The following is a 26906-nucleotide window of genomic DNA, read 5'->3' on the forward strand; positions in this document are numbered from 1 at the left end:
GAACCAAGGCGCATTATGTAAAGGTACAATTCCCAATGAGAAATGTAATTGTGTTGTATACCTACAATGTACCAATAAAAGAATTTAATAAAAAAAAATTAACTGTCATCTGTATGACCAAGGTCTTAAGGGAAAAGACAGTTATCATGAATGAGCAGACTGTAAGGAGAATTTTATTCAATTCTGAAGTAAAAATAGAACCAAATGAAAATGTAGAAATTAACAAGTATTTGGAAACTAACAGTATTTTAAATAAAAATTAGATATTAGATATGACTTTAACAGAAAAACAGAGCAAGGAAAAAGAAAGCCAGTGACTTTGAAGGTAGAGCAACCAAGATTACCTAGCCAGAAAGAGGGGAAAGAAGATTTTATAAACAATAAACAGAGAAACAATGACCTTTGAGACAATTTTCAATGGTTTAACATACATACAATTAGAACACCGTAGGATAAAAGAAAAAGAATAGGGATGTATATGTATAGATATGAATATATACATGCATTTATATGAGTAAATATATAAAAATATGTTTGTATTTATAAAAGAAAAATGACAAAAACTCTAAAAATCTGGTAAAAATTTTAAAATGTAGATACAAGAAACTTAAGAGAAATCCACAGAACATAAATACAACAAAAATTGTATCTATGAACATTACTGTCAAACTTCTGAAAATCAAAGGAAAAATCAGGGTTTTTTCTTATTTTTTCCCCATTACCTGTGCGCCCTTCACCCCCTGCACCCTTCCCTATTTACATAGACTTTGTTTCCATTTTTTTCTTTTCTCATAATTTCTCCTTTCCCTTCTTTCAATATGATTTTTTAAACCAGTAAGGTTTTTTTGTTGTTTTTTTTTTGCACCGGGGATCAAACTCGGGACCTTGCACTTCCGAGGTAGGCGGCGGAACCACTGAGCTAAATCCCCAGCCAAGGGAAAAATCTTAAAAGAAAAAGTAAGATATATTACATACAGGGGAACAATGATTAAAAAGAGACAACTGATTTCTCATGAAAACAAAGGAAGCCAGTGATAATGGAATACCCTGTTAAAACAACACTCAACTCAGAATTCTATAGCCAGTGGAAGTATTCTCCAAAAATGAAGGCAATATAAAGACAGCTTGAGATAGGTAGAAATGGGGTATTTGTTACCAGAAATCTTAATAATAAAAAAAAATTCAAAGAAATTCTTCTGGCTAGAAAAAGACCTTACCAGAAATCTTAATAATAAAAAAAAATTCAAAGAAATTCTTCTAGCTAGAAAAAGACCTTACCAGGTAAAATTTTGGTTCTACAAAAAAAATGCAGATCTGTGGAAATGGCAAACATGTAGTAACATGTTAAGGCTGATTTCTTCATTAAATTTCTTTTTAATACTATTACTAACATATATTAAGTACACACATCAGTGGGTATCACTGTCATGTTTTCTTCCATGGATATGCTGAGCTTTAATCACACCTCTCCCTTCTCCTACCCTCCTCTGTACCTGCTTCTTCCCCTCCCACTAGACTCTCTTCCCATACTCTTAATAGTACCTCTACTATTTCTGGATCATCATTAGTTTGTGCTTTTAGTTTCCACATATAAGAGAAAACATGTGATATTTGTTTTTCTGTGCCTAGCTTATTTCACTCAACAAGATGTCTTCTAATCCCATTCATGTTCATACAAATGACAGGATTTCATTCTTCTTTGTGGCTACATAATACTCAATTGTGTACATATACCATATTTTCTTTATCTATTCATCTGTAAATGGGCACCTAGGCTGCTTCCATCTCTTTATGTGTGTGAACAGTGTTCTTCTGTATGCTTGCTTCATTTCCTATGGATATATACTTAGGAGTGTATAGCCAGGCCATGTGATAGTTCTAGTTTTAGTTTTTTTAGGAACTTCCATTCTGTTTTCCATAGTAGCTATATTAATTTATATTGTCATTAATAGTTCCTATTGCTCTACAAGCTTGCCTGCATGTTTTTTCTGATAATAGCCATTCTGAGGTGAAATGGGTTCTCAATGCTTTTTGCATTTGCATTTTCAATTGCATTTTCCTGATGGCTAAAGATACTGAGCATTCTTTCATATATTTATTGACCATTTGTACTTCCTTTTTTGTCTTCAATTTCTTTTAAAGATTTTTGCTTTTCAGGCAAAGTTTTAACACTGCAGTGTGTGATTATGATGTAAGTATATGTGAGGTTATTGGAGCATACCTGGCATGTAGCAGCTCCTGAGCTAGAAAACTATCTAAAGTTCTTTTCAGCATTATTGTTTTATGAAGCTAAATAACTTTGGCCAATCTCTTATCCCTTAGTACCAATATGTTACAAATACTTTTGAGTAGTTAATCATCCAGGAAGTCTTTGATTTGAGTTAATAAAACAATATATCCCAATAACCACCAAGTCTCAAGTATAGTATCTAATATATCACAGCAAATCCATTAGCATTCTTGACTACATACCAGACAGGAGGTCCATGATAATGCCACCTGTTTGGGATATATTTCTCCCTAATGACACAGGGAGAGTGAAGTACAGAAGTTAAGAAAATGAGTTTTAGAATTAACTATCTGGTTGTATAACTTACAGATACATGGCCTAGGATACATGGCCTAAGTCACTGTAGCTCTCTGAACTTGATTTTTCATCTGTAAAATGTGGAAGACAACACTTTCATCTCGGAGTCCTTGCGATGATTAAATGAGATAGGGTCTACAAAGCTCATGGTAAGAGTGAGCTAGGAGATTTCTAGTGGGATGGTTTAGTAACAAAATTGAGCTTTAAAGGGATAATCCTCAAAGTAGTTAAAGGAAAATGAATTCAAAGACCAGTCTTCTATTCATTTTTTTGCTAAACATATTAGTGAGTGCTTTTGGTAAGCCATCCAATTCATAGTGCTTTAATTGCATCCCATAATTAAAGAAGAAGCATCCTGGAACCATACTTCCTTGAATCCTTTCTTGTGTCTATGCTTCTTGCAGACCAAGGTGGCCTGAACACAGTGGCCCATTCCTTCTTACGAGATTCTCCTCCAAGTGAGTGAGTTGATTTGAAAGCTAATCTAAACACATAATTTAAAGCATCACAGTAATTCATATCCCACTTGGCCTCAGACTCATGAGTGATGGGGCCTCAAACAAGAGGGTACTGAAAACCACAGTCAGAACACACACTTACATAGACAGGAATGCCTCTGTGATCCTTCAATGGCCATCCATTAACAGTGTTGTGTGTCTTCAAATGTTCACCTTCAGGAACAGACCAGGAGCCTGAAGATCCAGCGTGTGCAACCAGCATCCCTCATCACTCAACACATCATCGGTAAGAAGTCTATCAAGGCCAAGTCATCCAATGCATCACTGTTAAACCAATGGGGCTTACTTTGCTTGTTACCAAGGAAGCACAAAGCAAGCATGGTGTTTATGACCTCAACTTCAGAAATAAATTGCTTCTCTGGTTAATTATTGGTCATGTGGATTTCCATCCCCCTTAACTTCCCACAAATGGTTAACTAACGAGCCTGTCATCACCAGCTTCATGAAGAGTAGGGGTTAAGCATAAGTTAGATGATAAGCCATAAATGTGAGTAATTTGAAATGTTATTGGTTATTACAAAAATATATGATAATAATTTCCTCTTCAATGAAAGGGAACATGTTTATATTGGTCCCAAGCTCTTTGTTCAGGCTTTGAGAAGGAGATGAGAGCATGATAAACAGCCCAGTCTTGGGGTAGGCATTTGGGGTGAGGTGGCACAAATGAACACTCAGCACTTAGCATGGTTATAAAAATGCAAACACATCACATTTGCATGATAAATACTGAGTTTATGGGCTCCTTTCTTGAAGGGGCTGCTTGTTGTTGGGGAGGGTTAGATGCCAAAGTACTTGGAATCAGGGAAGCCAAAGAATAAAGAAATCAGAAAGGAAATCAGACTGGCATCACTGCATGTTAGGAAAAAAGACCTCCCCAAGTAAATCCTACACATTATGATTAAAAACATTCAAAATACATAAATCATAAAATAATAATACAGACTGCAGAGGTACAATAATATATTTTAAACCTCTCAACCACATCAGTATAACATAAAGAAAACAGAACTTGAATGAGAAGCCTAGGGATAGTTGGTAACATTCTGAATTTGGAGTAAAAACTGAATATACTCAACAAACAGGAAGAGATATATTCTGGTCCTTAAGAAACAGAAGGATGGCCTCGATGTTGTTCATATGGTGTGGCTGTCATTAGTCCTCAGTTTTTATAAGTGGTATGTGGTATGTGTGTGTGGCTGCTCTGGGGACTTGCTAAAGCTAGCAAATGACAGGATACTTCCACTCCAGGGTGGCTGGTTCTCAGGAAAAGACCCCTAAATTCTAATCAACAGGCAAGCCAATGCCAATCAATGGACAGTTCTGCACAAGAGGATACAGCACAGCAAGGAGACCAGGATGGTGCAATGTCGATGGGACAGTGGGACACTGGCATCTAAGCCCAGTGAGCAGGTAAGACAGCCCCTGGGCAAGCAGACCACAGTGCCAACACCAATGGGTAAGAAGCCTCAGAAGCAAAGTGGCGATAAAAGCTTTACAGCTACCCCTCTTTACGCTGAGTGTTCTCTTTCTAAATTAAAAGTCGTTTTCCATTTTTAACAGCCTCAACAATAACACTTTATAGAGCACTCTCTTTTCACGGAGCACTTTATAGTCATTAGTTATTTAATCCTCAGAGGTGTCTCAGGAGGCCAACAGGCAATGGACTCGCTTTCTCCCCTCTCCTTGTCACGAAGAGCAAGAGCTGGGTCACAAGCACACATGCTGGCTGCAAGTGGCCGTGCCCCATGACAAGGGCAAAGGGCTCCATCCAATCATAAAGCAGCTAGTCTGCATTTGCTAGGCTTATTGATAATTGCAGAGCAATGGTTTTTTAAACACTGTCAAACCATTTTCACCAAGAGAATTCCATGCTTCTTTGTTCCCCCTTAGTAGACACCAAGACTAGTTGTTCAGAGTGGTAAAGATTTTATTACAACCTTGAAGTTAACAATCTCTCCAAAATGTGTTTGTTGCCTGGAGAGGCAGGCAGACATCAGCAGTCCATTCGGATATAACACACTGGCTCAGTGAAATATCTCCACAATGGTAAGGCCTATTTCGCTGAGGCATTTCTATACACATCGGATCAAACTCCAGACTTATTTCAAAACTCTCCCCCTACCACGCACATACTATAAATTTTCCTAGCTTTTCTCTAATTATTTCACTGAATGAATATTTATGGTACATCTATGACATACAAGCCTCCGCCGAGGAATACAAGGGACAAGATGTTTCAGGTACACAGCTCTTCTGCTTAAGGATCCCATAGGCAAGGCATGGAGATATGATGAACAGGCAGCTTCTACAGCACAAGACAGCAAGTGTGTGGTGCCAAGGTGCAGCAGAGACAGGATGTCACGTGGGAACTCTGAGCACAATTGCTTCTATTTAGTTGGTGGAAAACCAGAATGGTTTCACAGAGGAGACAGCGAAGCCAGACCTTGGAAAATGTACAGAGACGAGACCTGCGGGGCCAAAGACATTTCCAATGTCCTCAGAAGAGTGTGATATCAAAAGACTGGCTGAGCCGGGGATTTAGCTCAGTGGTGCTATACCTCCCTCACAGGCCCAAGGTCCTGAGTTCAATCCTGAGCACCAAAAAAAAAGTCTGGCTGGAGATGTGGAGGAGAAACATTTGGCTTCAGATGCCTGGTGTGCAATGTGAAAACAAAGGCTTTTTTGGATCATCTCATTAAAGAAACCCACCCACCCCAAGCCACTTACTTCCCCAATATCTCTAGCCATGTTTTTCACAGTTCACATCAGCAACTGTCTATATCTTTTTTCTATTTCATCACCACTACCATTACCACCTGCCACTAGAGTACAAAACCCATCTAATTCAACTAGGTATGCACACTGCTGCTTGGCACCATGTTAGGCACTTGATAAACATGGAATTAATTACCTAATTACTATGCCATGGAAACTGGAAAGGTATCCAATCCCCAGTTTTAGTTCTAGAAGGTGTATGGTTCTTTTTATTCAAACCCTTGCTCTCTATCTGCCAGATTTTAGGGGACTTAACTTCTTTCTTTTGCTCAACCACATATGTTGGAACAAATATGTCACAATGTCATGTCTGAGACCAAGTGTTCTGAGGTCCCCAGTGAAGGCCATTCTCCCAGCAGAGCCCACTGTGCAGAGCACCAAGACCTGATCTCTGTGGATAATCACTGCAACTCACAGCCTCAGGTAGTGGGGGAGAGAGAAGCTGCCAAGAGATGCTGAGAACACATGGTTATCTCCTGGGAAGAAACAAAGTGGAAGGCGACCCCCTAGCATTTATCAACACTCTCTTCTCATGTAGCCCAATGAGAACTCAGGAAGAGTCCAAAGAAGAGTTCCTACATTCATATACAGTGAGCCTGTATCTTTAGAAGGCCTTAACATTAACAAAGGAAGAACAGGAAGTCATCCCCAACCACTCCAGAGTTGGAGATGTCTTTTCTTCTCTTGAGATCATCTCTTCAAGGATCTTCAGGACATGGATTTACCATACATAGGCACCAACAACAACAAAAAAGGCCCAACAACAAACTCCATGGCATGTGGGGTGTGAGCTCCAAAACTTGGTGCCATTCAGCAAAGTCCAGTGGGCAAATTCCAGGGGATTCACTCTGGCCCTCTGTGTTTAAAGTAGTAGCTGGACACGAGCTTGTATCTGGCACCCACACCTGTCCAGGGCCTCTAACAACTGGAAGGCATTGCTTCACACAAAATATATTTTCAGGACCACAAAGATAATTGAGACAGAATGCTAAGCCAGTGTGATTTTGGGGGGATTCATCTAAAAAGCCTAATCATAGCTAATTCACCATTTGCGGCCACCATGGGATTTCATGCAGAGCGCGGGTTTCACTAAGGTAATTGGTGCTATTGAAACAAGCCAGTGCTCTGCAGTTCGCAGCTTCCTTCCTCGCCTCTGGGCACGAAGAGGATCAATATTTGTTAGGATTGCTTCTTGTTCCAACAATGTAAGATTTACAATACTAGCTGGGATTCTCACTTTGTCTTCACACAACTCATCAGTGGAACCCAATTACTAACCTCAGACAAACAACATTAACATGAGCCTCTATGCTGCTTTATTGCCCTTCATCCAGTCTCATTTCAGGGTCTTCAGGCAGTGCCACTATAACAGATACTACACTTTAAAGTGTGCTCCAAGGAATAAATTCTCAGTCTTTCATTACTCGTACCTTGATTTACTTCATATCATCTTGCCGCTATAGACAAAGATAACACACTGTAAATTACAGCCATCCTGTCTGGTAGTTTCCAAGGTAGGGGGAAGCCAGGGAGTGATGCTTTGGCTTCACAATTAGCGCTGGGCCAGGCGCTATGGCTCCGACATTGCCCACGATTAGCTGGTGTTTATTAGAACAATTTGCAAAGCGTGGCTTGGAAATATGCATCCCTTCCCCCACCTTCAATGCTCCCTCCTGCCAGAGAGCCCATTAAATTAGAAAACCTTCAAAGCTAAATGAAAATATGGTTTCAACTGGCCTTTATCAATCCTCTCTCAGACTAGCCACTCACATACCTTGGTTCAGGAGGTAAGAGGGCAATTTAGGTTAGTGTACAGACCCTTTTGATAATCAAGCTCCTGCTAGTAACTGGCTCAAAATCTCCTGAACTGGGTGCCATTTCCAGCAGCATCTTCTTTTCTCAATATCTAAACCTCAGCTAAATCAAAGTGATCTTCCTTGGACCAGCATTTCAACTAATAAGACAGCCTGGGTAAGGAGAAACCTACAGAAACAGTCATTGGAAAAAGTCCTTCAAGTTAGCTGTAGCAGTACCCCCTTATTTGTCCTACAATTTCCTCCATCCTCCATCCTATTCCAGTAGCTGATAACTAAGAACATTAGTTTTATGCGACTTGTCAAGCTCAAATGAAAAGAGAGCTAACTTTAATGACACTACAATTAATCGCCCCAATAGACAGACAGCTAAAAGACAAGATATTGACTTCATTAAGGATAATGTATTATGTCATTAAGTTGGTAGGGTCACCTTGTGTATCATACATGCCTGCTAATATATTGGCATTTTCCTCCAATAAGATAAATTCAAATATGAGTGATAAAGCTGATTAGAAAATGTTTAATCTAAAGAGGATACTTTCCTTATATGCCTTCTCCACAGCCCCAGGTGGAAGTAAAGTCATAAGAAACCATTATAGCCCCAAGATTATTGCAAATACCAGATCCAACTCATTTATAACCTGGTCCTCCCCCCACTTCATTTCTACTGCTAAAAAGGTTATCTCACTGATGAAAGTTGGAAACTTCATGGTTTACACACTTGAGATTTGGGAACATTGTTTTCAACACAGAGCCAGCTTCATTCTGAAGTTTCACATGCCCAGATAATGCAAATGAAAATGGCCACATGGTTGGCGTGACACAGGGCCTAGGGCTAACTCTGTCCAAGCCAGGGTCCCAAAGCTACTAGAATGGGAAGAGGAATTGTGGTACAACACAGCTCCAAAAAGGATCATTCTTTTTAACAAGCTAACTTCCCTTTGAGGCTTATCTAAAAGGAGTTTCTTAGCTTAAAATAAAATCATTTTTCATTTAGAGTGGAGTATTCACAAATTAAGATACATCTGCTGAAGCTTTTCCTCGCACCTTATTTCACATAAATAAAATAAAGTGTTTTTTTTTAATTATTTATCTCTCTTCAACAAATTCAGCAAAAATACAATCATAGTTTAAATGTTGTCTAAGGCTGAAAAATTCTGAAGAAAAGTATCTTACCACTCCCCAAACCGGGAACTGGTTCCACGGCAACATTATGTGTATTAGGACTCTTTCTTCACCTAAGTATCACAGTTTTTACCCAAGAAACAAAATAATGATTTTATAACATTTAAGTATATCTAAGTAATTGAGATATACTTGTAATTGAGAATTAAGGCCATAAACAATATTTGGATGAAAATTAATCAAAATAAAATATTAGAATACAGTAGTAATTGCTGAATAAAATACTGAACTATGTCTAAATGAATGCTATGCTCTGAATGTTTATATTTCCCCTAAATTCATACTTATCTCCTTACCCCTACAGTGATGGTATTAGGAAAAAAGGCCTCCTGGGATGAGTTTGATCAGGAGGGCGGAGGCTTCATGAATGCAATTAACAGCCTTATAAAAGAGACCCCAAACAACTTATTCATCCCTTTGACAATGTAAGGACACAGGGAGAGGATGCTGTCTCTGGACCAGAAAGTCAGCCATCACCAGACACCAAATCTGCCACCACCTTGATCTTAAATTTCCCAGAACTATGAGAAATCAAGTTCATTTGTTTATAAGCCAACCTTAAGTCTATGGTAGTTTGTTATAGCAGTCTGAATGGAGTAAGACAGGGACTCTCAGAGATACATGTGAATACACTTGCTAGATATTTGCCTATACATACAAATAGACTCATACCCACAGACCATGTCTAGATAAATACTTCACCCTGGCATTATCTACCAGAAAGGGAATTCAGAGTCCTCCTCCACAATTGCTGCCATTCTAAAGATGAGTACATTATACTCTGCAGAAGTGAAGAAAACTGTCCACATTACATAGCTAGTAGCAAACAATGACCCAGCTCTGATGATTCCCAGATCACAAGGCTCCCTTCCATGCCCCTCCACACCACCTCCTTCCCTACACATGTGTACATATTTTTAAATCCACTTTCCACACCCACAGACAGAACTTTCTGAATTGTGTCTCTTTTACTGGAGTGGAGCAATATGGAAGTCAATGTACTGAGTGTCTCATAAACAAAGATGATTTTTAGAAAAGAGAGAGTGAGACCATGTTATCAAACTTTACCAAGCAGATAACTAAAAGTTCACTGCTTTCTTACTTAGAATCAGTCTTTTAAAATTAAATGTAAATAAAATAAAGGGGCAGACACCCCACAGTCTGGAGACCAAAGCAAAAGCTCTGGTGTAATGTCCCCACCAAGCTTCAGAAGCACATCCTGCCCACATCTTTGCTTCCAGCCACTGTTACTGACATTTAAATAACATGCTTTGATTTTTCCAAGGCTCTGAGAGGAAGAAGGTCAGGCCTGGCAGTAGTGGAAGCACCTCAGTTGCTGTGGACAGATGCTGTCCCAGGAGTATAAGGGGGATTTTCTGCCACTCACTCTCCGAACGAGCCACTAATTACAGACACCTGCAGCTCTCCCTCCGTGCCAAGCTTTCCCTTTTAACCCAAACCCTCATCTTTCCTATTATTTCCATTAAGTTTGTCAAAATCAGAAGTTTGGGAACCTTTCTCTGTGACCTTGGCATTTCTTGGCAGGCTTAACATATTGGCATTTTTTCCTCTGACTGCATCTCTTCTCATTTGTCATGATTATTGCTGAATTTTTCAACTGTCATTCCCAAACGTAAATCAATGGTTGTCTACTTCCCCTTTGTCATATCTGCACGGCAAACAGCCTTTCCCTTCTAAATGAAGCTTCCTCCCTTTCCATCCATTAAAAGAGGCCTGTCTGCAGGAGAAGTCAATCCTTTGTTAGGTCATTGCATTTATCACGCTTCCAATCAGTACCTGACACACTTATTCAGCCAGGTCTTCAACCACACAATCATTGTTCATTGAAGGGGGGGAGGGTGCTGTAATTTATTTATGCATGGTGTTTTCACTATCCATCTTGGAGAGTTTTAAATTTTTCACCCCTGCCTTTATCTTCCTTGGGAACCTCAAGGCTTTGAGGGAATATGGGAGATGGGCGTAGGGAATGTGGACAAGAGGGCAGGAGAGGGTGGGTGGGGAGGGAGAAAAGAATAAGGAGCTTTGTGCCCGTGGGAGCAGCTGGCTGTGAGAAAGTTGTGTGAGCCAGTGAAAGAAACCAAAAGGAAACCAAGACCTGGGAGCCCCAATTACAGGGGACCCACATAAGCCAGGAGATCCTCTCACCATGAAAAGTGCCCATGCTGAACTCCATGAGAGTGAAGTCCCATCAAGTTTCATACAACCTCTTTATTTATAAGCAGAGTGGTATCGATGGTCCCGAAGGACTCTTTAAGAGGAAAATTGCTTCAAAAGAGAAAAGAAGTAACTCAGTTTCTAAGAATTCACACTGCCTCCAGGTAGCTACTAAGGCAGAAGCAAACCAATTTATGTGTTGCCAGGAAACTTCCAGATGAACATAGGGCTGATACCAACACCATTCATGGGCACTCGCTGAGGTGCCCAAATTGTCACCCAGCAGCACCTGCCTTGCACCCCACTGCAGACTCGCTCTTTATGCCTGCACTACCTATGCAAGGTTCTTGCTATCACCCACCCTCTGACACTGGTACAAGCTCTGACTTCTGTTGCAAGGAAAACATTTAAGCAAAAGTGCTGGCTTTCTCCTTCCCTATAAATGCTTTCAACTCAGGGTTCAGGGAAAGGATGCCTCCAAAGATGGACAGAGCCCTGGCCACTCCTCTCTCCCATGAAGGCAAAAGAAAAAAAAGACAAGGAATGTTGGTAATTCTAGGCCACTTCGTTTCTGTGTCCCTCCTTCCTTTCATCAAAGAAGAGTTCCAAAAATCAACAGGTCCATATAAAGAAATCAGAAAAGGAACCAGAGATGGACATGATTATATACATTTATACCACAATGAATAAGATAAAATATTCACTCTCAAGTCATTGTCCTTAGATGAGCAGGTGGTGCCTTCTACCTCCCAGAACCTACAAACCCATTTTGCAGACTCAGAAGTTAAGGTCCACTGTTGTTGAATAGCTCAGCTAAGGCTGCAGAGCTAACAAAAAGATGACAGCTGCCTGATTCTCAAAGCACAAACTGCTCCTGGAAATCCTGAGAAGTGTTCTGATGCACTTGCTCTTAGGGCTGCTGTTTACAGTTGTGCTGGACAGTATCTGCACAGCTGGACATGGCAGTCCTGTGTAAGTGCAGGGAAACAGGAAGTGGATAGTAGTCTTCACCACAACCTTTACAAAAGCATAAGCTTTTCAAAGCAAACCCCATTCAGCAGGATGCAACTATAGAATCTTAAAAACATAATCCAACCAATAATGTAAAGGCACCAAAAAAAGATTGTATGCTAGGATTCTCTACATCTTACCTAATACCCTTGTACCCTTTGCATCCACCCTGCACACATTTTGTGAAACTATTTCTATGTGGTGTGAGTGGATCCACATAACTATGTACACAGTGCAGCAGATACATGTCCAGAGAAGAATTACTGCCTCATCTTCTTAATGGCCTTGGAACAACTTACAGGAGCATATATTGCTCTCTGGACCTGCTGTGGCCTCAATTATTGTGTTAGGAAACCACATAGGGCTGGATCCACTGTTCTTAACAAAGACTAAGTCTTATTTCTTCTTCATGCAAAGACAACAAGCAGGCAGAACTATGTCCAGAATATGATCTTGCTGTCAAAGTCCTCATTCAAGCATGGGTGTAGGTATTCAAAGCAGTCTTGAGTTATTTCCCCATTAGTAATGCATCAGAGCCAATTTCCATGGTTGAACCTGGAGTGACAGGTTGAGAGATGAAGACTCCAGCAGATCTCACCAGCCAATCTTCTCCAGCATCCTCCTAGGACATCTCAGTAGGCTGAGTAGCCTTTCAGCCTGATCATTTGCTTGAAGGTGATGAGGCAGGATGGTGACAGCTCAGATAAGGTTTCTGTCCACAACTTCCTTAAATTCAGACCCACTGTCAGAAATGATAGCATCTGGCAGGCCATGTGTTGAAAGTACCTGTGATTATTTCAAAAAGGCTAGAACTAGAGTGTCTGTGGGCACCTTGAATCATTTTCAAAAGGAAGCTATGCCTGGATAGCTCTACAGAATTAATACTGATTCCTGAGCAAGCTTTGGTCCAGCAACTTTACAAAACACCTTTCACATACACCATTTTTTTGCAGATTATTCCAAGTAGGTTGGCATTATTCTTAACAGTCTTCAATATTATAATCCATTCTAGACTCCATGAATACAACTTTTAGTTAGTTGCTTAAAGGAAAAAAAAAGTTCAGGAAAGAATTGCATTTAGAATGGCCAGATGAAGTAATGACTAGCCTTTGGAATAAACAACATGCTTTTTTAAGGTTTCATTTCAGGGACCAATAATTTACTCAGGTGAGATGTTAATAGCTGAGTTCTTTAATGAGCTATCTATATAGTCATTCCTTCTATAACAGTTAACTAGAAGAAGGGCCCAAGACATGTAATCTGTAGCCGTGTGACTTGATCAGTGAGGCTACAGACCAGAAAGCTTTAAATCAAAAATCATACATACAATCTGTGGCAAAACAGCATCAGTGTTTATTAGTCTTCCATGCTCATAAGCAAGTATAGTCATAGGAAAAGAAGAAAAGACATTATATACGTACTAACATAATCAAGCTTGGAAACCAGAACCCAAAGAAACTCATTTATGGGCACAAATGAGACCAGATGTTTAGAGAGAGTTAACAATTTCTCAATTCTCACAATAATAGCAAATTTGACTTCATAAAACTGCATTCTGTTGTTCAATCGGGCAGTCTATGTATGCTCTCCAAAATTTTGTGGCTAACCAAGGCTTCAACGTAGTGAGATGAAGAAACCATGTGAGAAGATAGAAAATGGTTCTGGTTGACTCTAAAGTGTGAAAGTAGGCTTCCAAATCAAGAAACACTGGACACTGAAAATGGATGTCAGCTTCAAGGACAAGATTTTCATAGTAGAGAACCAGGTAGATGAGTCCTGCTGATGAGGATGGTAGAAGTCTCAGGGAGCTTCAAAGCTCTGTCAGAGTCTCACCGAGGCACCAGGCGTTCCTGGGTGGACTTCCTTGAGAAGAAGCTCAGAGGAAAAAAATACTGTGGATTCTGGTTTTGCATGTTTCCTTTCCTTTCAGATCTCTGCCTTATAACAACCATGGTTCCTAAAAGTATTTTAGCAATTCCATCTCCCATCAGGAGATTTTAAAAAATCTATCATTTTTATCATTATAGATGCTACCTAGCTGATATCCTAGAAATCTGGGTCTCCATGAGGTTGCAGACATCTAGAGTAACAAAACTTCTGAATGGAATGTCTTTAACATGAAACACTCCTTAATTAGAGATAACACATAGTTATCTATATGTTTAGGCAAGGTCAAATTTAGCAGTGACATCCCTGCCTTTTTTCTTCTCCTAGAACTCCTGTGAGTTGACTGACTTCTGACATTGGAAGAAAGCTCTGTTATCCTTGTTCACACTGCCCATATATCTCACCATCCTGGGCACATGCAGCTAGTTTCAGCCTGGAGAGACAATCAGGTTCTTCCACTTGTTTTGAGCTTGGAATAAGAGGGTGTTTTGGCTTTCCAGCACAATAATGCAGTGACTGAAACCAGATAAAATGCTATCATTGTTCTTTTTCTGTTCTTTAGAAAATGACTTAGGGATTCAATTGGCAAAATCTTTCAACTCAATCAAATGGTACCAATACTATTGAGTCCAATAATGTGTTGATGGGAGAATGTTCTAATAATTCTGAATGTAGCAAATACTACAGCACTGGGAGAATCCAAAGCAGACCATCCATAAGGAAAATTCTAGATGGAATTCTTAATAGGTTTACGAGTAGAATTACATAACCTCCAATATCAATTTGGGGATTTCATTTTATTTTTATTTTATTTTATTGTCCAAGATTACTTCCTTTCTAAGAAACACAATTTCCATTCACATTACAGATTCAGCAACATTAACTTCTTGTACCTTGCATTCTCAAAAAGAACACAGAGCCACTAAGGAGACTAGGAGTGGAGGTGAAGCCTGTCTCAGAAATCTTGCCAAAGGGCTTACTGAGAATAGACTCTTTAAAAGAGTTTTCACTATCAATAAAGCATGACTCACGTTGCCTTCAATTGAAGTCATGATCATTGAAACCAGCAAAAACAACGTCATCAATGCCATCATCTAATGTTTGCTTAACTGCAGAACTTTGGTGAATTATAAGCACTATCCAGTCATCAGTTACTACATACACTGTGATTGGTTTATACTTTCTGATTTCTCCAGATGGTCACACTAGGCTATATGCTACTTTCCCTTCATCTCCAAGTAAAACAGTAATAATTCCAGGAACTGCTGTCTCTCTAAGGAACCTAAACTTCCTACTAAATGACCTGCCCTTATTTCATTCTTACTTCAGTAAGTACATTTCTGAACACTGACAGATGGTTCTGGGAAGAGTTGTCCATACAAGATCTTAGGCAAACAGGTGGGAGAACTATTATTAGATATAGTTAGGTTTTATGAACTATCAGAAGTAGAACATAAAAGTCTGTTCTCAAGCTCTCCTATTTCCTTGAGAATCAAAGCTTCTCAGCATATCATTCCAAGGAAGCAGAATGACCAAGAGTCTTCAGTGAGCTCACATGTGAATGAAAGGTGACAAGATCTGCTGAGATCTCAAGAGTGGACACTGCATTCAGTCATTTTCCAGTAGTACCTAAAAAGATTACATAAGGCACTTGTTGCCAAATAGCCTATTTTCAAACATCTCCAACTCTGTCACAACAGAAGGGAGGCCTCAGAAAAGGAAAGCATGAACAAACCCTTTACATCTGCAGTTTGTAATTTTTGACCAAAAAATTTAAAACATGGCTGGGATAAGCCCTAGCCATCCTATGTCACTGTAACCCTCAACTACAGGATTCTTAACAGTAATAAAATAAGAAACAAAACCAAACTCCTTTAAGACTAAGCTACAGTGATTTCTGGCACATAGGAGTGTGTCTTCTTCACACAGAAATCAGAAGGCTGTTTAATCAGGGGCCTTTTGATCATAAGGTAATAAGCCAACCAGAGGTAAAACAAATATCTACTAATATCCCTCTGTTCTGCAAATGATTAGCTGTGTAACTTTGGGAGATTACTAGGATTCTCCAGGACTCCAGGACTCGGTTTCCTCACTTCAATTTGAAGATAATGGCTGCTCCACCCTGGTGGGAGCTGACACAAAGGAGACAACAAGAGGTCAGGAGTGGCCCTAGCACACAGGCCTTCCAAGTGTGGCTCCTGCTCTCCAGTCTTCTCCATGTGCAGGAAACACAGACATGACAGCTTATACATGGATTCCACTGACTTATGCAGAAGCTCACCCTCACTTACTCACACATAAGTTATGCCTAGGACCACTCATCTACACACTGCCCTGTGCACATGTACGCATTCTACACCAGCCATGCTCCCCACAAGCCTTGTCAAGTCTCTCTTCCCTGGCCACCTCCCTCCCCAATGCCATCTTCTAGTGCACTGTTCTCCTCCCCATCCCCTGATAGTAGAGTTCATGGTTGGTAGTAGAGGTAAAGAGGGGTCTAGAATGCTCCCAAAGCCGGCTCCCCTTGGCATCCCAGCACATTCAAAGGTGAGAATAGCACAGCTCCTTAGAAATAAACATTTCTGGCAACAACTCCAATACACAGAATGGATACAGGCAATTCTGCACCTGTCAGAGTCTGGTGGGCACCAATGCCCTGCATTTGTCCCTTCCCCAGGCAACCCTGAGATCCTGCTACAGAAAGCACCCTTTCATTGAGCACGTGGAGGAAGTGGGGCTCTGCGTGACAGAGTGAAATCACCCAGTCCCACGCGAGTGGTTTGTGTCAGGGCAGGACCTAAAACCTAGATATACTGGCTCAAAAGCCACCCTCTTCCCCTCAGTTGCCAAAATATAGCCATCTAAATATCCGCATTTATATTAAGCATTAAATCCATTTTAGTAAACAGTAACTACCCTCGCCGTATATGATGCACCAAGCTTTAGATGTCAACTAATTTGACTTACTCCCCCTTTCATTGCCCTTATATCTTGCTTAATAAGACATTTTATTCAGATACTGCTGAGGTAATAAAGGAAGAAGCGTGGTTGCCAAATGTACTGCCATTTTTATTTTTAGCTTCACTGGAGTAAGGGGTTATTTTCTTGTGAAAAGGATGAAATGCAGCTGCCGGCCTTTTAAATTGTATCACGCAATCCTGCTTTTGCCCAAGCAATAGATTTCCAGATAACTGCAGCAATCTTCTCAAAGTATAAAAAAACAAAACTAAAAACCTAAAAGAAAAAAAAGATAGCCACTGCCACCCTTCCTGGACCCTGCCTAGCCTCACGGCGAAGTTTCAACAAGAAGGGTTATTTAAGAGCCCGCATCCCATAAATGTGCTGACACCCCCACCCCAAGATCTAGGAGCTACATGTCAGTTTCTGCAGCCAACCATATGAAGCTCTAGCACTCTCTACTGTAGTTACAAAAAAATGATGATATTCAACTAACATTTATTGAGTTATTATCATGCAGAGATGCTATGCTAAGTGCTTTCTATGGATTATCTTACTTAATTTTCATAGTAGTCTTATGAGGGGCCATTCCACAGACAAGGACACTGAGGCATAGAGAGATTAAGTAATTTGCCCAAGGTCATTCATTAGTATGGATCCAGATGGATCCAGGATTCGCACCCAGGTCTACTGGGTTCCAGAGACTGCATTTAGAAGCAGTACACCTGCTTTGTGAATAGCTGAGGCTTTGGGGTTGGCATGCCTGAATCAAAATCTATTCCACCACTCACTACCTTGTGTTCTTGGGCAAGTCAATTAACCTTTCTGAACTCTGTTTTCTCATCTGAAAAATATAAACAAACATCAAGTCTAGCATGCAGTCTCATGGAAAATGTGTCTTACTCCCTTGCCTCAAGTCAGAAATGTGTTTTCCTGGAATCAAGGCTACCCCAAATGAGTGAAAGGAACTAGGATCTGGTGCAAGAGCAGACATGTAAAAACTGCCGAGTAAACCTGGAAGAGTGGGCTGGAAGCAAGAGGGGAAGGAAGAAGAGGAGAAAAGAATATTGATGGAAGGTCTCAGTAGCTTCCTAGAACACCATAGAACAAGAAGCTGGGGGCATGCATAAGCAGGAGACTTGTGTGGTTTTACAGCGAATGGGGTGATGTACAGATTTTACCCTGGGGATCTGTGCAGTCCTAGGAGTTAGAACAAGGACCAATGGATGGTAGTTCTAGGGAAACAGCTTTTGCTCATCCTAAGAGCAGACTTCCTACCAGTCTCAGGTAAGTGGGCTGCTAATGCCCCTGGACCCAGTGAGTCTCCTCATTGGAGATCCTGAGCTGGGACACCGGAAAGGCTGGATAACCAAACTCCAGCCAGCCAGCCCTGAAATTCTTTGATTCAGGAGTTGAAATTGCAATTAGGTCCCAGAAGTTGCAACTTGAGATTAGTCCTGATTTGCTGCAGCCAGAGCAGGGGAAAGGGGCATGGGGTCCCTAAAGACACCCCAAGGCAGGCCAGACCTCACAAAATGCAGAAAGATAGCAACCAGTGCTGGTGCATCTATCTAGGCAGGAGTCCAGAAGGAGTCCCTCTTGCTACCAGCTAGGATCGGAAAAGACCACAGATTCCCAAGAGAAAACTGTAAGCCTCCTGCTGTGATAGGAAACAGCCTGCTGAGTAGAAAGCTCTGCTTGTTTACAGCCAAGTCACAGGTCCAGGAAACCACAATAATGGCATCAAGGCAGGTGGCATCCCACTGGGATCTACAAGCCAGAGGGAACAGAACTGGAGGATGTAGGTACAATCTCACATTGTCTCTTACGTTTACGAATACTCAGGGTGGAGGTACCCCACTAACTCGTCCCTGTAATAAGCCACTGAATACCATGTTATATGAAATACTGATTAAAAGAAGGCCAGGCAACTACTTTACACCACCAGCCAGGCCCTGGGAGACCAGAAGCAGAAGCCTCCAACTTTCAGACCCTAGTTCACAACAACCTAGAATGGAACCACCTCATTGAAGTAGGTTTTTCTTCCAAACACTACACTAGAGATCTCAGTTGCAATGCCAGTGTGCTTCTGCAACCAGGAAAGCTCCGGCTGCCACCCTCTGTCTTTTCCCTCTCCTGCCCATCTCTCGACTCCAGGAACAACACAGAGAAGCCACTTCTTCCTAGACAGCTTAACTTGCTTTGCCTCTTACTGATGCCCAAGTCAAGTAAAATCCTTCTCTGTATGCCTTAGGCACACAAGAATAATGAAGACAAAAGAGGACTCAATCTGGCATTTAAACATGTCCCATATATAAGCACAGGCATAGCACAATGATGAGAAGCTGGAACTCTGTTCAAAAATCTCTGAGTTTAAGGCCTCATTTCAGCACTTCCTAGCCGTGTGACCTTATACAGGTTACTTAATTTCTCTAGGTCTATTTCTTTATCGGCATAATAGAAATATTAATAGAAACTACCTCCTGGAGTATTATGGCTTACATCCCTCAGTTCCATGTATTCAGAGTCCAGAAGATTCTCATGTTTTTGAAAGTGATTGCATCATGAGGATACTATAGTCATCAACAGATTAATCCATTGATGAGTTCCTAGCTGAATGTGCTATTAGGAGGAGGTAGAGCCTGGTCTAAACAGATAGTCACTGGCATGACCTAAAAGGACATATTCTTGTTTCTAGTTCATCACTCCTCTCTCTGCTTCCTGGCTGCAATGAAGTGAGCAGCTTTTCCCTACTATGCCGTTCCACCATGCTTTTTCTGCCTTAGAGCCAGCTGACCGTGGACTAAACCCCAAAACCATGAGCCACATTAAACCTCTCCTACTTTAAGTTGTGGGTATTGGGTACTTTGTCCTAGCAATGGGAAAGTTGACTAATACAGAATCTGTTATGCAAATGATGAGAGTTAAGAGATCCAGAAACATTTAGGATACTGCCTATCACAGAATAAATGCTTACAGAAGTGTTTGCTTCTGCCATTGCTGTTATCCCACAATCTTCTTCCTCCACACCTAACAAAATCATTTCTTTGAAAAGCAATCCTTCTCTCAAGCCACTAAACCAATCTATAATGATATGGGGGGAGACATACATAGTTTAAAACTGTGGATGGTTCTCAAAACATATTTTTTAAAGTCAGACACACAAACTATTGATTTGATAAATCATTCTATCCCAACTCCTCCTCACATCTAAGACTCTCCAGCAACTGGGGTAATTAAATCGTAAAGGTGTGCCATGTGCTATGGGAGAAGAACTCTGAGGCCCAATATGAAATTGTTCATTACCAGCCAGGCCCCTGCAAGATGACCAAATTAACCTCACTGTCAGGAGTATATTAAGAAAGAATAATAAATTATTCAAAACCTAATGCTGATAGAGCAAAAAAATATTTATGGAAATATCATCAGATTATTGCATTTTAATCACAGTCCTATTGCATGGCTGAAGTGTTAAGTCCTCAAAGCACTTTGGGGGAAGATAAGCTAGTCCCCAAGTGGCTTGATATCGGCGTCCTCTCTGGGAGGACAGACTCCATGCCCCGCTGGGGAGAGAGAAGGTCAGCAGATGAGGCTGGAGATCTGAAAGGCCAGAAATACGCCCAGGCTTCCCTAGGTGTGCCAGTAAAAAATGCCACCCACCCGTGATCCTGGAGTGGCAGGAAGCTGGGTGGTCAAGCAGATGCCACTCTTAAAGCACTCTTTCCTTAAGAAGCAGAGAGAAGCCCCTGGTCCCACAAATTAAATTCATTGGTCCTTGAAAAAGGGGAAAAAATCCAAGAGAAACAAAAATATCCAGGAATGTACAGAAGATCCATCCCCCACCCCCCTCCCACTGGCCGCCTGAGCTTGCTGGAGCTTCCCCGGCCCCCACCCCCTTGTTTAATGTCTCTAACTTTATGCCATGTTCTCTTCCTCTTTCAGCACGGCTGAGCAAAGCTGACAGGCGGATTCCTTTGCTTTTCAGGGTATTAAAGCCACTTTCCCGCTCTGACAGCCTGTTCTACTCTGCCACCTTATAGTTCTGGCTTCACACTCCTCTGGGCAGCCAGTCCTTCCTGACAGACCACTGTCACTTCCCATCATCCTCTCTGTATATCCTGCTCTCTCCCCCTCAGCACGCATCCCGACTTTCCAACCAATGCAATTATTTTTTTTGACAAGCCATCCATCAGTTTTAACTTTAAAAGCACTTTCTGCTGATATCCATTGTTAAATCCTTTGCTTTTTTATGGGGCTTGCATGAGAGAATATGATATCAGACATTCAAACTACCAAACCATGTAAATTTACTTTGTTCTCAGCTATGTTTCCAATTTCACGTCCAATTTTTCGGTACATTATGCGTAGTTGTTGTGCTTAATATGATGTTGTCAAATCCCATTAAAGTTCACTGCATTGCACGGCTTTAAAAACAGGTTACAATTTGCATTCTATAAAGAAAGGAAGGAGTGCGGTCTGAAGTCAAGCTGAATCTTATTAAAATTATCTGTTCAATTGTTACATTTGTAGATGGAGTAATTTTGAGGCATTAGCTGAGACACATATGAAAATGTCAGCGTGCCAACTAACGACAATGAGAGCAAAAGGAATCTCTCTGCGAAACTCAATAAAGCTCCTTGGCTGGTGACATAAATTTGATGATAATCCGAGGAAATGAATAAGGGACCATCCCGTTTGAATAGGAATTACCTTTTCTATTAAATCACTTTGGTGTGTTTCCACTTGGCCTACATCTTGGTCCTAGGCCACAGTAAGTCTCCGGGGACTTGTTCCTAGCAAGAGGGTAGCGAGAGGAGCAAAGGCAGAGAATCTCTCAAGTGCAAGATCATTTTTTTGAAGGGCAGCACACTCAGAGGTGTCTTAAGACACCTTCAAAGGAGTCCCTAAAAATATAGGGGTTTTTTCCTGTTTGGAACAAGCACAGAGAGTAGAGCTCCTCCATGCACCAGCAGACAGGGAAAGCTGCACGGATCTAAAGCAAATCTCTGAGCAAACGCTCTAGGAAATGTGAGCAGGTGCTGCAAAGGGGGACTCTTGGGGTACTGCTGGGATGGATGTGGGGGCACACAGCAAAAGTCAGAGGCAGAGATTTATGCCATTAAACCAGCAACACCAAGCAGTTTCTGGGGGCTTTCCTCTCTCATGGAGTTCCCATCTTGGCTGTTTTTTATCACAATGCTGATTTCAATATGTCCTGTCGTTAAATCTAGTCTCTGATTTTAAAGGTATCCATCACCCGCACTGAGCAGAATTATGCCATTAGGGGCATTATTAACTGAACCATTGACTTCATTGACTATAACAAGTTAAATTTTTGTTTCACACACAAAGAATATTCCCAGTGCAGACATCTACACCCCCTTCAATGTTATTTTATTAAGAATATCATAATTTAAATTTTTCCAATACAGTTGGTATTTAGGTAAGTCATGATAACAAAGAATAAAATTCAGTGACTACGGAAGATGTAATGAGGTGCTCTCGAAGTGAGAGCTGGCATGAAGAAAGGAGAAAATGGGAGTGTGTTGTAGGGTCTGGTCAGCCACTGAATTATTCTGTGACCTTAGAAAAGTCACTCACCCTCTTCGGGCCCCCACTTTCCCATCTGTATATGAGGATCAGTATTCCCTATAGTTATGATAAAGATTAAACAAGGTCACCTATGTAAAGTCTTCTACATATTGACACACTGTGAGAGTCTGATATATATGTGGACATCATCATGACCATTACCACCAATACTAAAGAAGAAGAGGGTGTAGAAAATAGGATACAATTAATAGGGGAGGAAAAGGTAAGAGAACTTATTGAAAGATGAAAAGGAGTGTTTCAATTAGATGCAGAGGAGCAAATAAATAGGTTTCTGTTCTCATGACAAATCTGGTCAGTTGGTGGCTACCTTCAGGGTATTTCATATGAGGATCCCAAGGAGAAGAGGTCCACGCTCCTTCCTGGTCTCAGATGCGCAACCAGCACACCCACACCCTTGGCCCACCAAGCAAAGTCATCTCCACCATTCTGACACATCAAGGAAGGCACTGGAAACCAAATCCAGGCCTCTGTGCCAGGGAAGGAGGGAAGAGAACAGTACGAGAGCAATGATGTAAAGCTTCAGAGTAGACACACCTCTTCTGCTTAAACAGTGAGAGATCTGCCAGACGCAGACAATCTGGTCCTGAAGAATAATTCCCCTGGTAAAACCCAGAAGGAATGAAGGCAAGCACCACGGCATACCCCCTATTGTTATGAATTCTGCCACCAGGACAGGACAGGAAACAGATATTATCCTGGAAAAAAAGACTTGCAAGAATTTAACTCCTGATTTTTCTTACCAAGCAGAAGAAACAGAAAAGAATGAGATAAAAGTAAAAAAGCAGTCAATGGGGGAACAATTGAAGGATGCAAGAGTTTACATCTAAGGCACATTAATAAGTCTGGATGACAGAAAATGCGGGTGGGGCAAGGGAACAGGAAGTTTGTCACTATTAAATGCCAGGAAGGATCAGAAGGAGGAAAGAGATATGCAAACACAGTTTGGCAAAAACTTCCGCACAAGAGTGTCTAGAAATTTTAGATTTTGAAAACAAAACACACTTTGAGTTGATTTTAAAACTAACTTTTGAGGAGCCTCATTATCATTCCAAGAAGTCAGTTTGGGGTCTAAAAGAAATATCTATTTCATGGGCACAGGAGTGCCACAAACACACATATGCACACACACACACACACACACACACACACACACACACACACACAGCTTTCTACCTCACTTGGAAGTCTTCAATAACTACTCAACAATCTCTGTAGATTGTCCCCCACAGGAGCCAAGATTTTGTCTGTCAGTCTCGGTCCAGGTGAAAATATTTCATAACAGAAGTTTCCCTCTTGGAAGGATAATTAGCCCTCCATGTCATCCACTCCTCCCCTGAATGCTTGGAGCAGCGATCACATATAGAACCAGCTGACATCTGGCACACAGTGATCTGTTTTCTCATGCATCTTTCTACATATATATGTCCTGTCTAGCCCAGAGTGCAAATCCTTTGAGACCAAGGACCACATATCTCACTACTTTACACCCCAAAGACTGAATACACACCACCCAAGACAAAGCAGAACCCCACCAATGCAACTATTTGAGGAAGGCAACCTTAGGCAGCCATGAATTGGCTTAAAATCATGAAAAAGAACCAAGTCTCTAGCAGCTTGGCACTTTCTGTTTATCAAATTTCATATCCCATTAAAGATTTACATGTCTAATGGTACAAGATCCCAATGATGAATGTAACTGTATTTTATACCTAAAATGTACCAATAAAGTTAATGGGGGGGGGGAGAAAAAGATCCAATCAAAAAAAACAAACAAACTACAGGCTAATAAAAAAAAAAAGATTTACATGTCAGTGGCAGACATGTTCCTGTTGAAATATCTAAAGAGTGACTCCATTTGTCTCTCCCTACATATTAATTGATTGATTGGATTTAAAGTTATCAGATATGAGAGGCACTGGACAGGCCACACACAAAAAGAGCTCCCTGCTCTCTAGGAAGTAACTGTAATGAACAAGACAGCCACTCTCACATGCAGGTTGGCTGGGATCATACCTGAAGCCATGTGAAGATATAGGCATGGGGGGGGCGCACATCCTGGGATGTAGCAAGGCTCCTATAAGGCTTCCTGAGCTGCGCCTATCTGTACTATAAAATCCAGGCTGACCTGCATTCCATTTTCTACTCTTGACTTTTGTATTGCTTTGTCTTTGTTTGTCTCTTTGAGAATGTGCTAGAAAAATCTGACTATCAAAAAGGAAGGAAGGACTAGGACATGGTACTGTGCAAAAGACAGGAAGACCCAGATCTTAGGTCAGGTCTGCCAAATCCAGCCTTGTGACCATTCTTGGGAATTTTTCCTCTGTACTTTGGCTTCCTCATTGGTGCAATGCATGGAGAGGGTTGAATTAGATACATCATAGCACAGACTCAGTGTCAGATAAACTCTTAGATTTCTACTCATTCTATTATCCCACAATTACTGACATTATTGGCTCAGTGACCTCTGTCCTTTATTTGCTTGGGAAACATCTGGCTCTGCATATGCAGTGACTCCAAATCTAAGTTATGATCATCAAAGGATGCTTATGGGATGTTCATAGGGAAAAAATTGCAAATCATTTTACCATAAGTCAAAGGTATCATAAACAGGGAAGGTCTTTATGAGTCATCTCAGATCTGGACCTTGGAGGGGTACAATCTAGGTTTGCTTCGGGTAACACTTTCTGACTCAAGGTACTTTGAAGGCTTCTAAGAAGCCAGTGCTAAGCTGGAGAGGCTTTGCCATGGAATATACCGATTCGGCCCAGGGTTGGGAATGTGGGGACAGCTTATACCAGGCACAATGGAGGTCCCAAACTCAACCCACCAGGAGAATCCAGCCCTGAGTGTTCAGCTGCAAGCAGAAGAGACTAACAAACTAGACTCAGGTTGACTCAAGGGGTCTGTCCAAGGTGAGGCTGACTTTCAGAAGAGAGGGCAGGGTGGAAGAAGAGACAATGATTAATAATTCAGGGTCAACGTATTTTCAAAAATCAAGTTATAAAAAAATGTTCCCTACTCAGAAATGGCAGGGAAGCATCACAAAGTCCCAAAGCAAATGGAACCGTTTCTCCGTGGGTATCACTACAGTACGATCACTTTAACCCTTTTGGGAAGATACCCAGGAGAGATAAAGCTGGGTCAAATGAAATTTCTATTTTTAGTTTTTTGAGGAATCTCCATACTGATTTCCATAGTGGCTGTACTAGTTTACATTCTCACCAACAACGTAGAAGAGTTCCTTTTTCCCCAGTATTTGTCGTTTTTTAAGCCTAGATAGAATTTGTTTTGACGTGCACATTTCTAACTGGAATAGATGCTGATCATTTTTTCATGTACTTACAGCCATTTGTACTTCTTTTGAGAAGTGTCCACTCATTTCCACTGTCCATTTCTTGATTGTTATTTTTCTGGAGTCCGATTTTTTTTAAGTTCTCTCTATATTTTAGATATTAGCCCTCTACCTGAGGTGTACCTGACAGAATTTTTTTTTTCCCATTCTGTAGGTTGTCTCTTCACTCTGTTGGTTGCTTCCTTTGCTGTGCAGAAAAGCACTTGATTCAATTATTTTAATGTTCTACTTTGTGAGGTATGAAAAACCATTGTGAGCCAATATCTGACCCCACCTCTAGCTGCCTTCAAAACCCTCGCTCTTTACTTGTAGCAGGCATAGAGCTGGCTCAAGAGACCATACTAGGTAATACCGTATTACTTGGTATCTGTCACCCTCCTTCATTCCAGGCTCGGTCTGACCAGGCAAATGTCCCTATGACACAGAGAGCCAGGTGCCCATGTATAAGGGGTATTAGGGAGGGGACCTCCCTAGAACTGAGCTTAAGGCCTACTGGTCAGCCATCTGTGGGTCTGTGGACAGCACAGAGCTGCGTACAGCATGGAGTTACATCCTCTAGAGCCTCTGCTAAGATCCAGGAAGACCACCGCAAGGCCAACCATGAAGCCACACCCCACACCGCCTCATCAGTGCTCAGGACAGGTTCCAAAAACACACCACACTGGAGCTACCTGTCACCCAGAGGCCAGGGAGAAGTTTCACACGGGCTGAGTCGACATCCCCTCCTGCCCGATCTTTACCTCTTCTTCAACTCACCCAGTAGACACTTCCTCTACACTAAGCTGCTCCTACTCGCTGTCAGGGGAGAGCAGAGGCCCTGCCACCGCTTCTACACAGCAAAGTGTTGCTAGGTTTATGTAAATACCATGGAAACCAGAGCCTTAACACAGACTGACTCGCAAAGAAGCAACTTAACATAAGGTCAACGAGCCCCCTGACAAAAAGTGTATACAGTGCTCAATCTTCACCACACAGCCAGCTCTCTGTTCTCCTTCCTAACCCCTAGGCTAAAAAGGCTAATGAGATTC

General features: G+C 41.3%; 1 protein-coding gene across 45 annotated transcripts in view; it reads right to left on the reverse strand.

The window, feature by feature from the left end:
* Window positions 1-26906, reverse strand: part of Lrmda (leucine rich melanocyte differentiation associated) — a 1370443-nt gene that overhangs the window by 868490 nt on the left and 475047 nt on the right. Inside the window, exon 1 of one of the 45 annotated variants that reach the window (XM_087185391.1) lies at window positions 3188-8985. The exons of the other annotated variants lie outside the window; for them this stretch is intronic. Coding sequence (XP_087041517.1) covers window positions 3188-3189 — 2 coding nt within the window. The 5' untranslated portion in view covers window positions 3190-8985. Of the gene's footprint in view, window positions 1-3187; window positions 8986-26906 lie in introns of those variants that run through there. 45 annotated transcript variants of the gene reach the window in all.

This window comes from Heterocephalus glaber, unplaced genomic scaffold (genome assembly GCF_053883595.1).
Source record: "Heterocephalus glaber isolate CG9 unplaced genomic scaffold, H.glaber_assembly_v1.0 deba00001497, whole genome shotgun sequence".
Taxonomy (NCBI): domain Eukaryota; kingdom Metazoa; phylum Chordata; class Mammalia; order Rodentia; family Bathyergidae; genus Heterocephalus; species Heterocephalus glaber.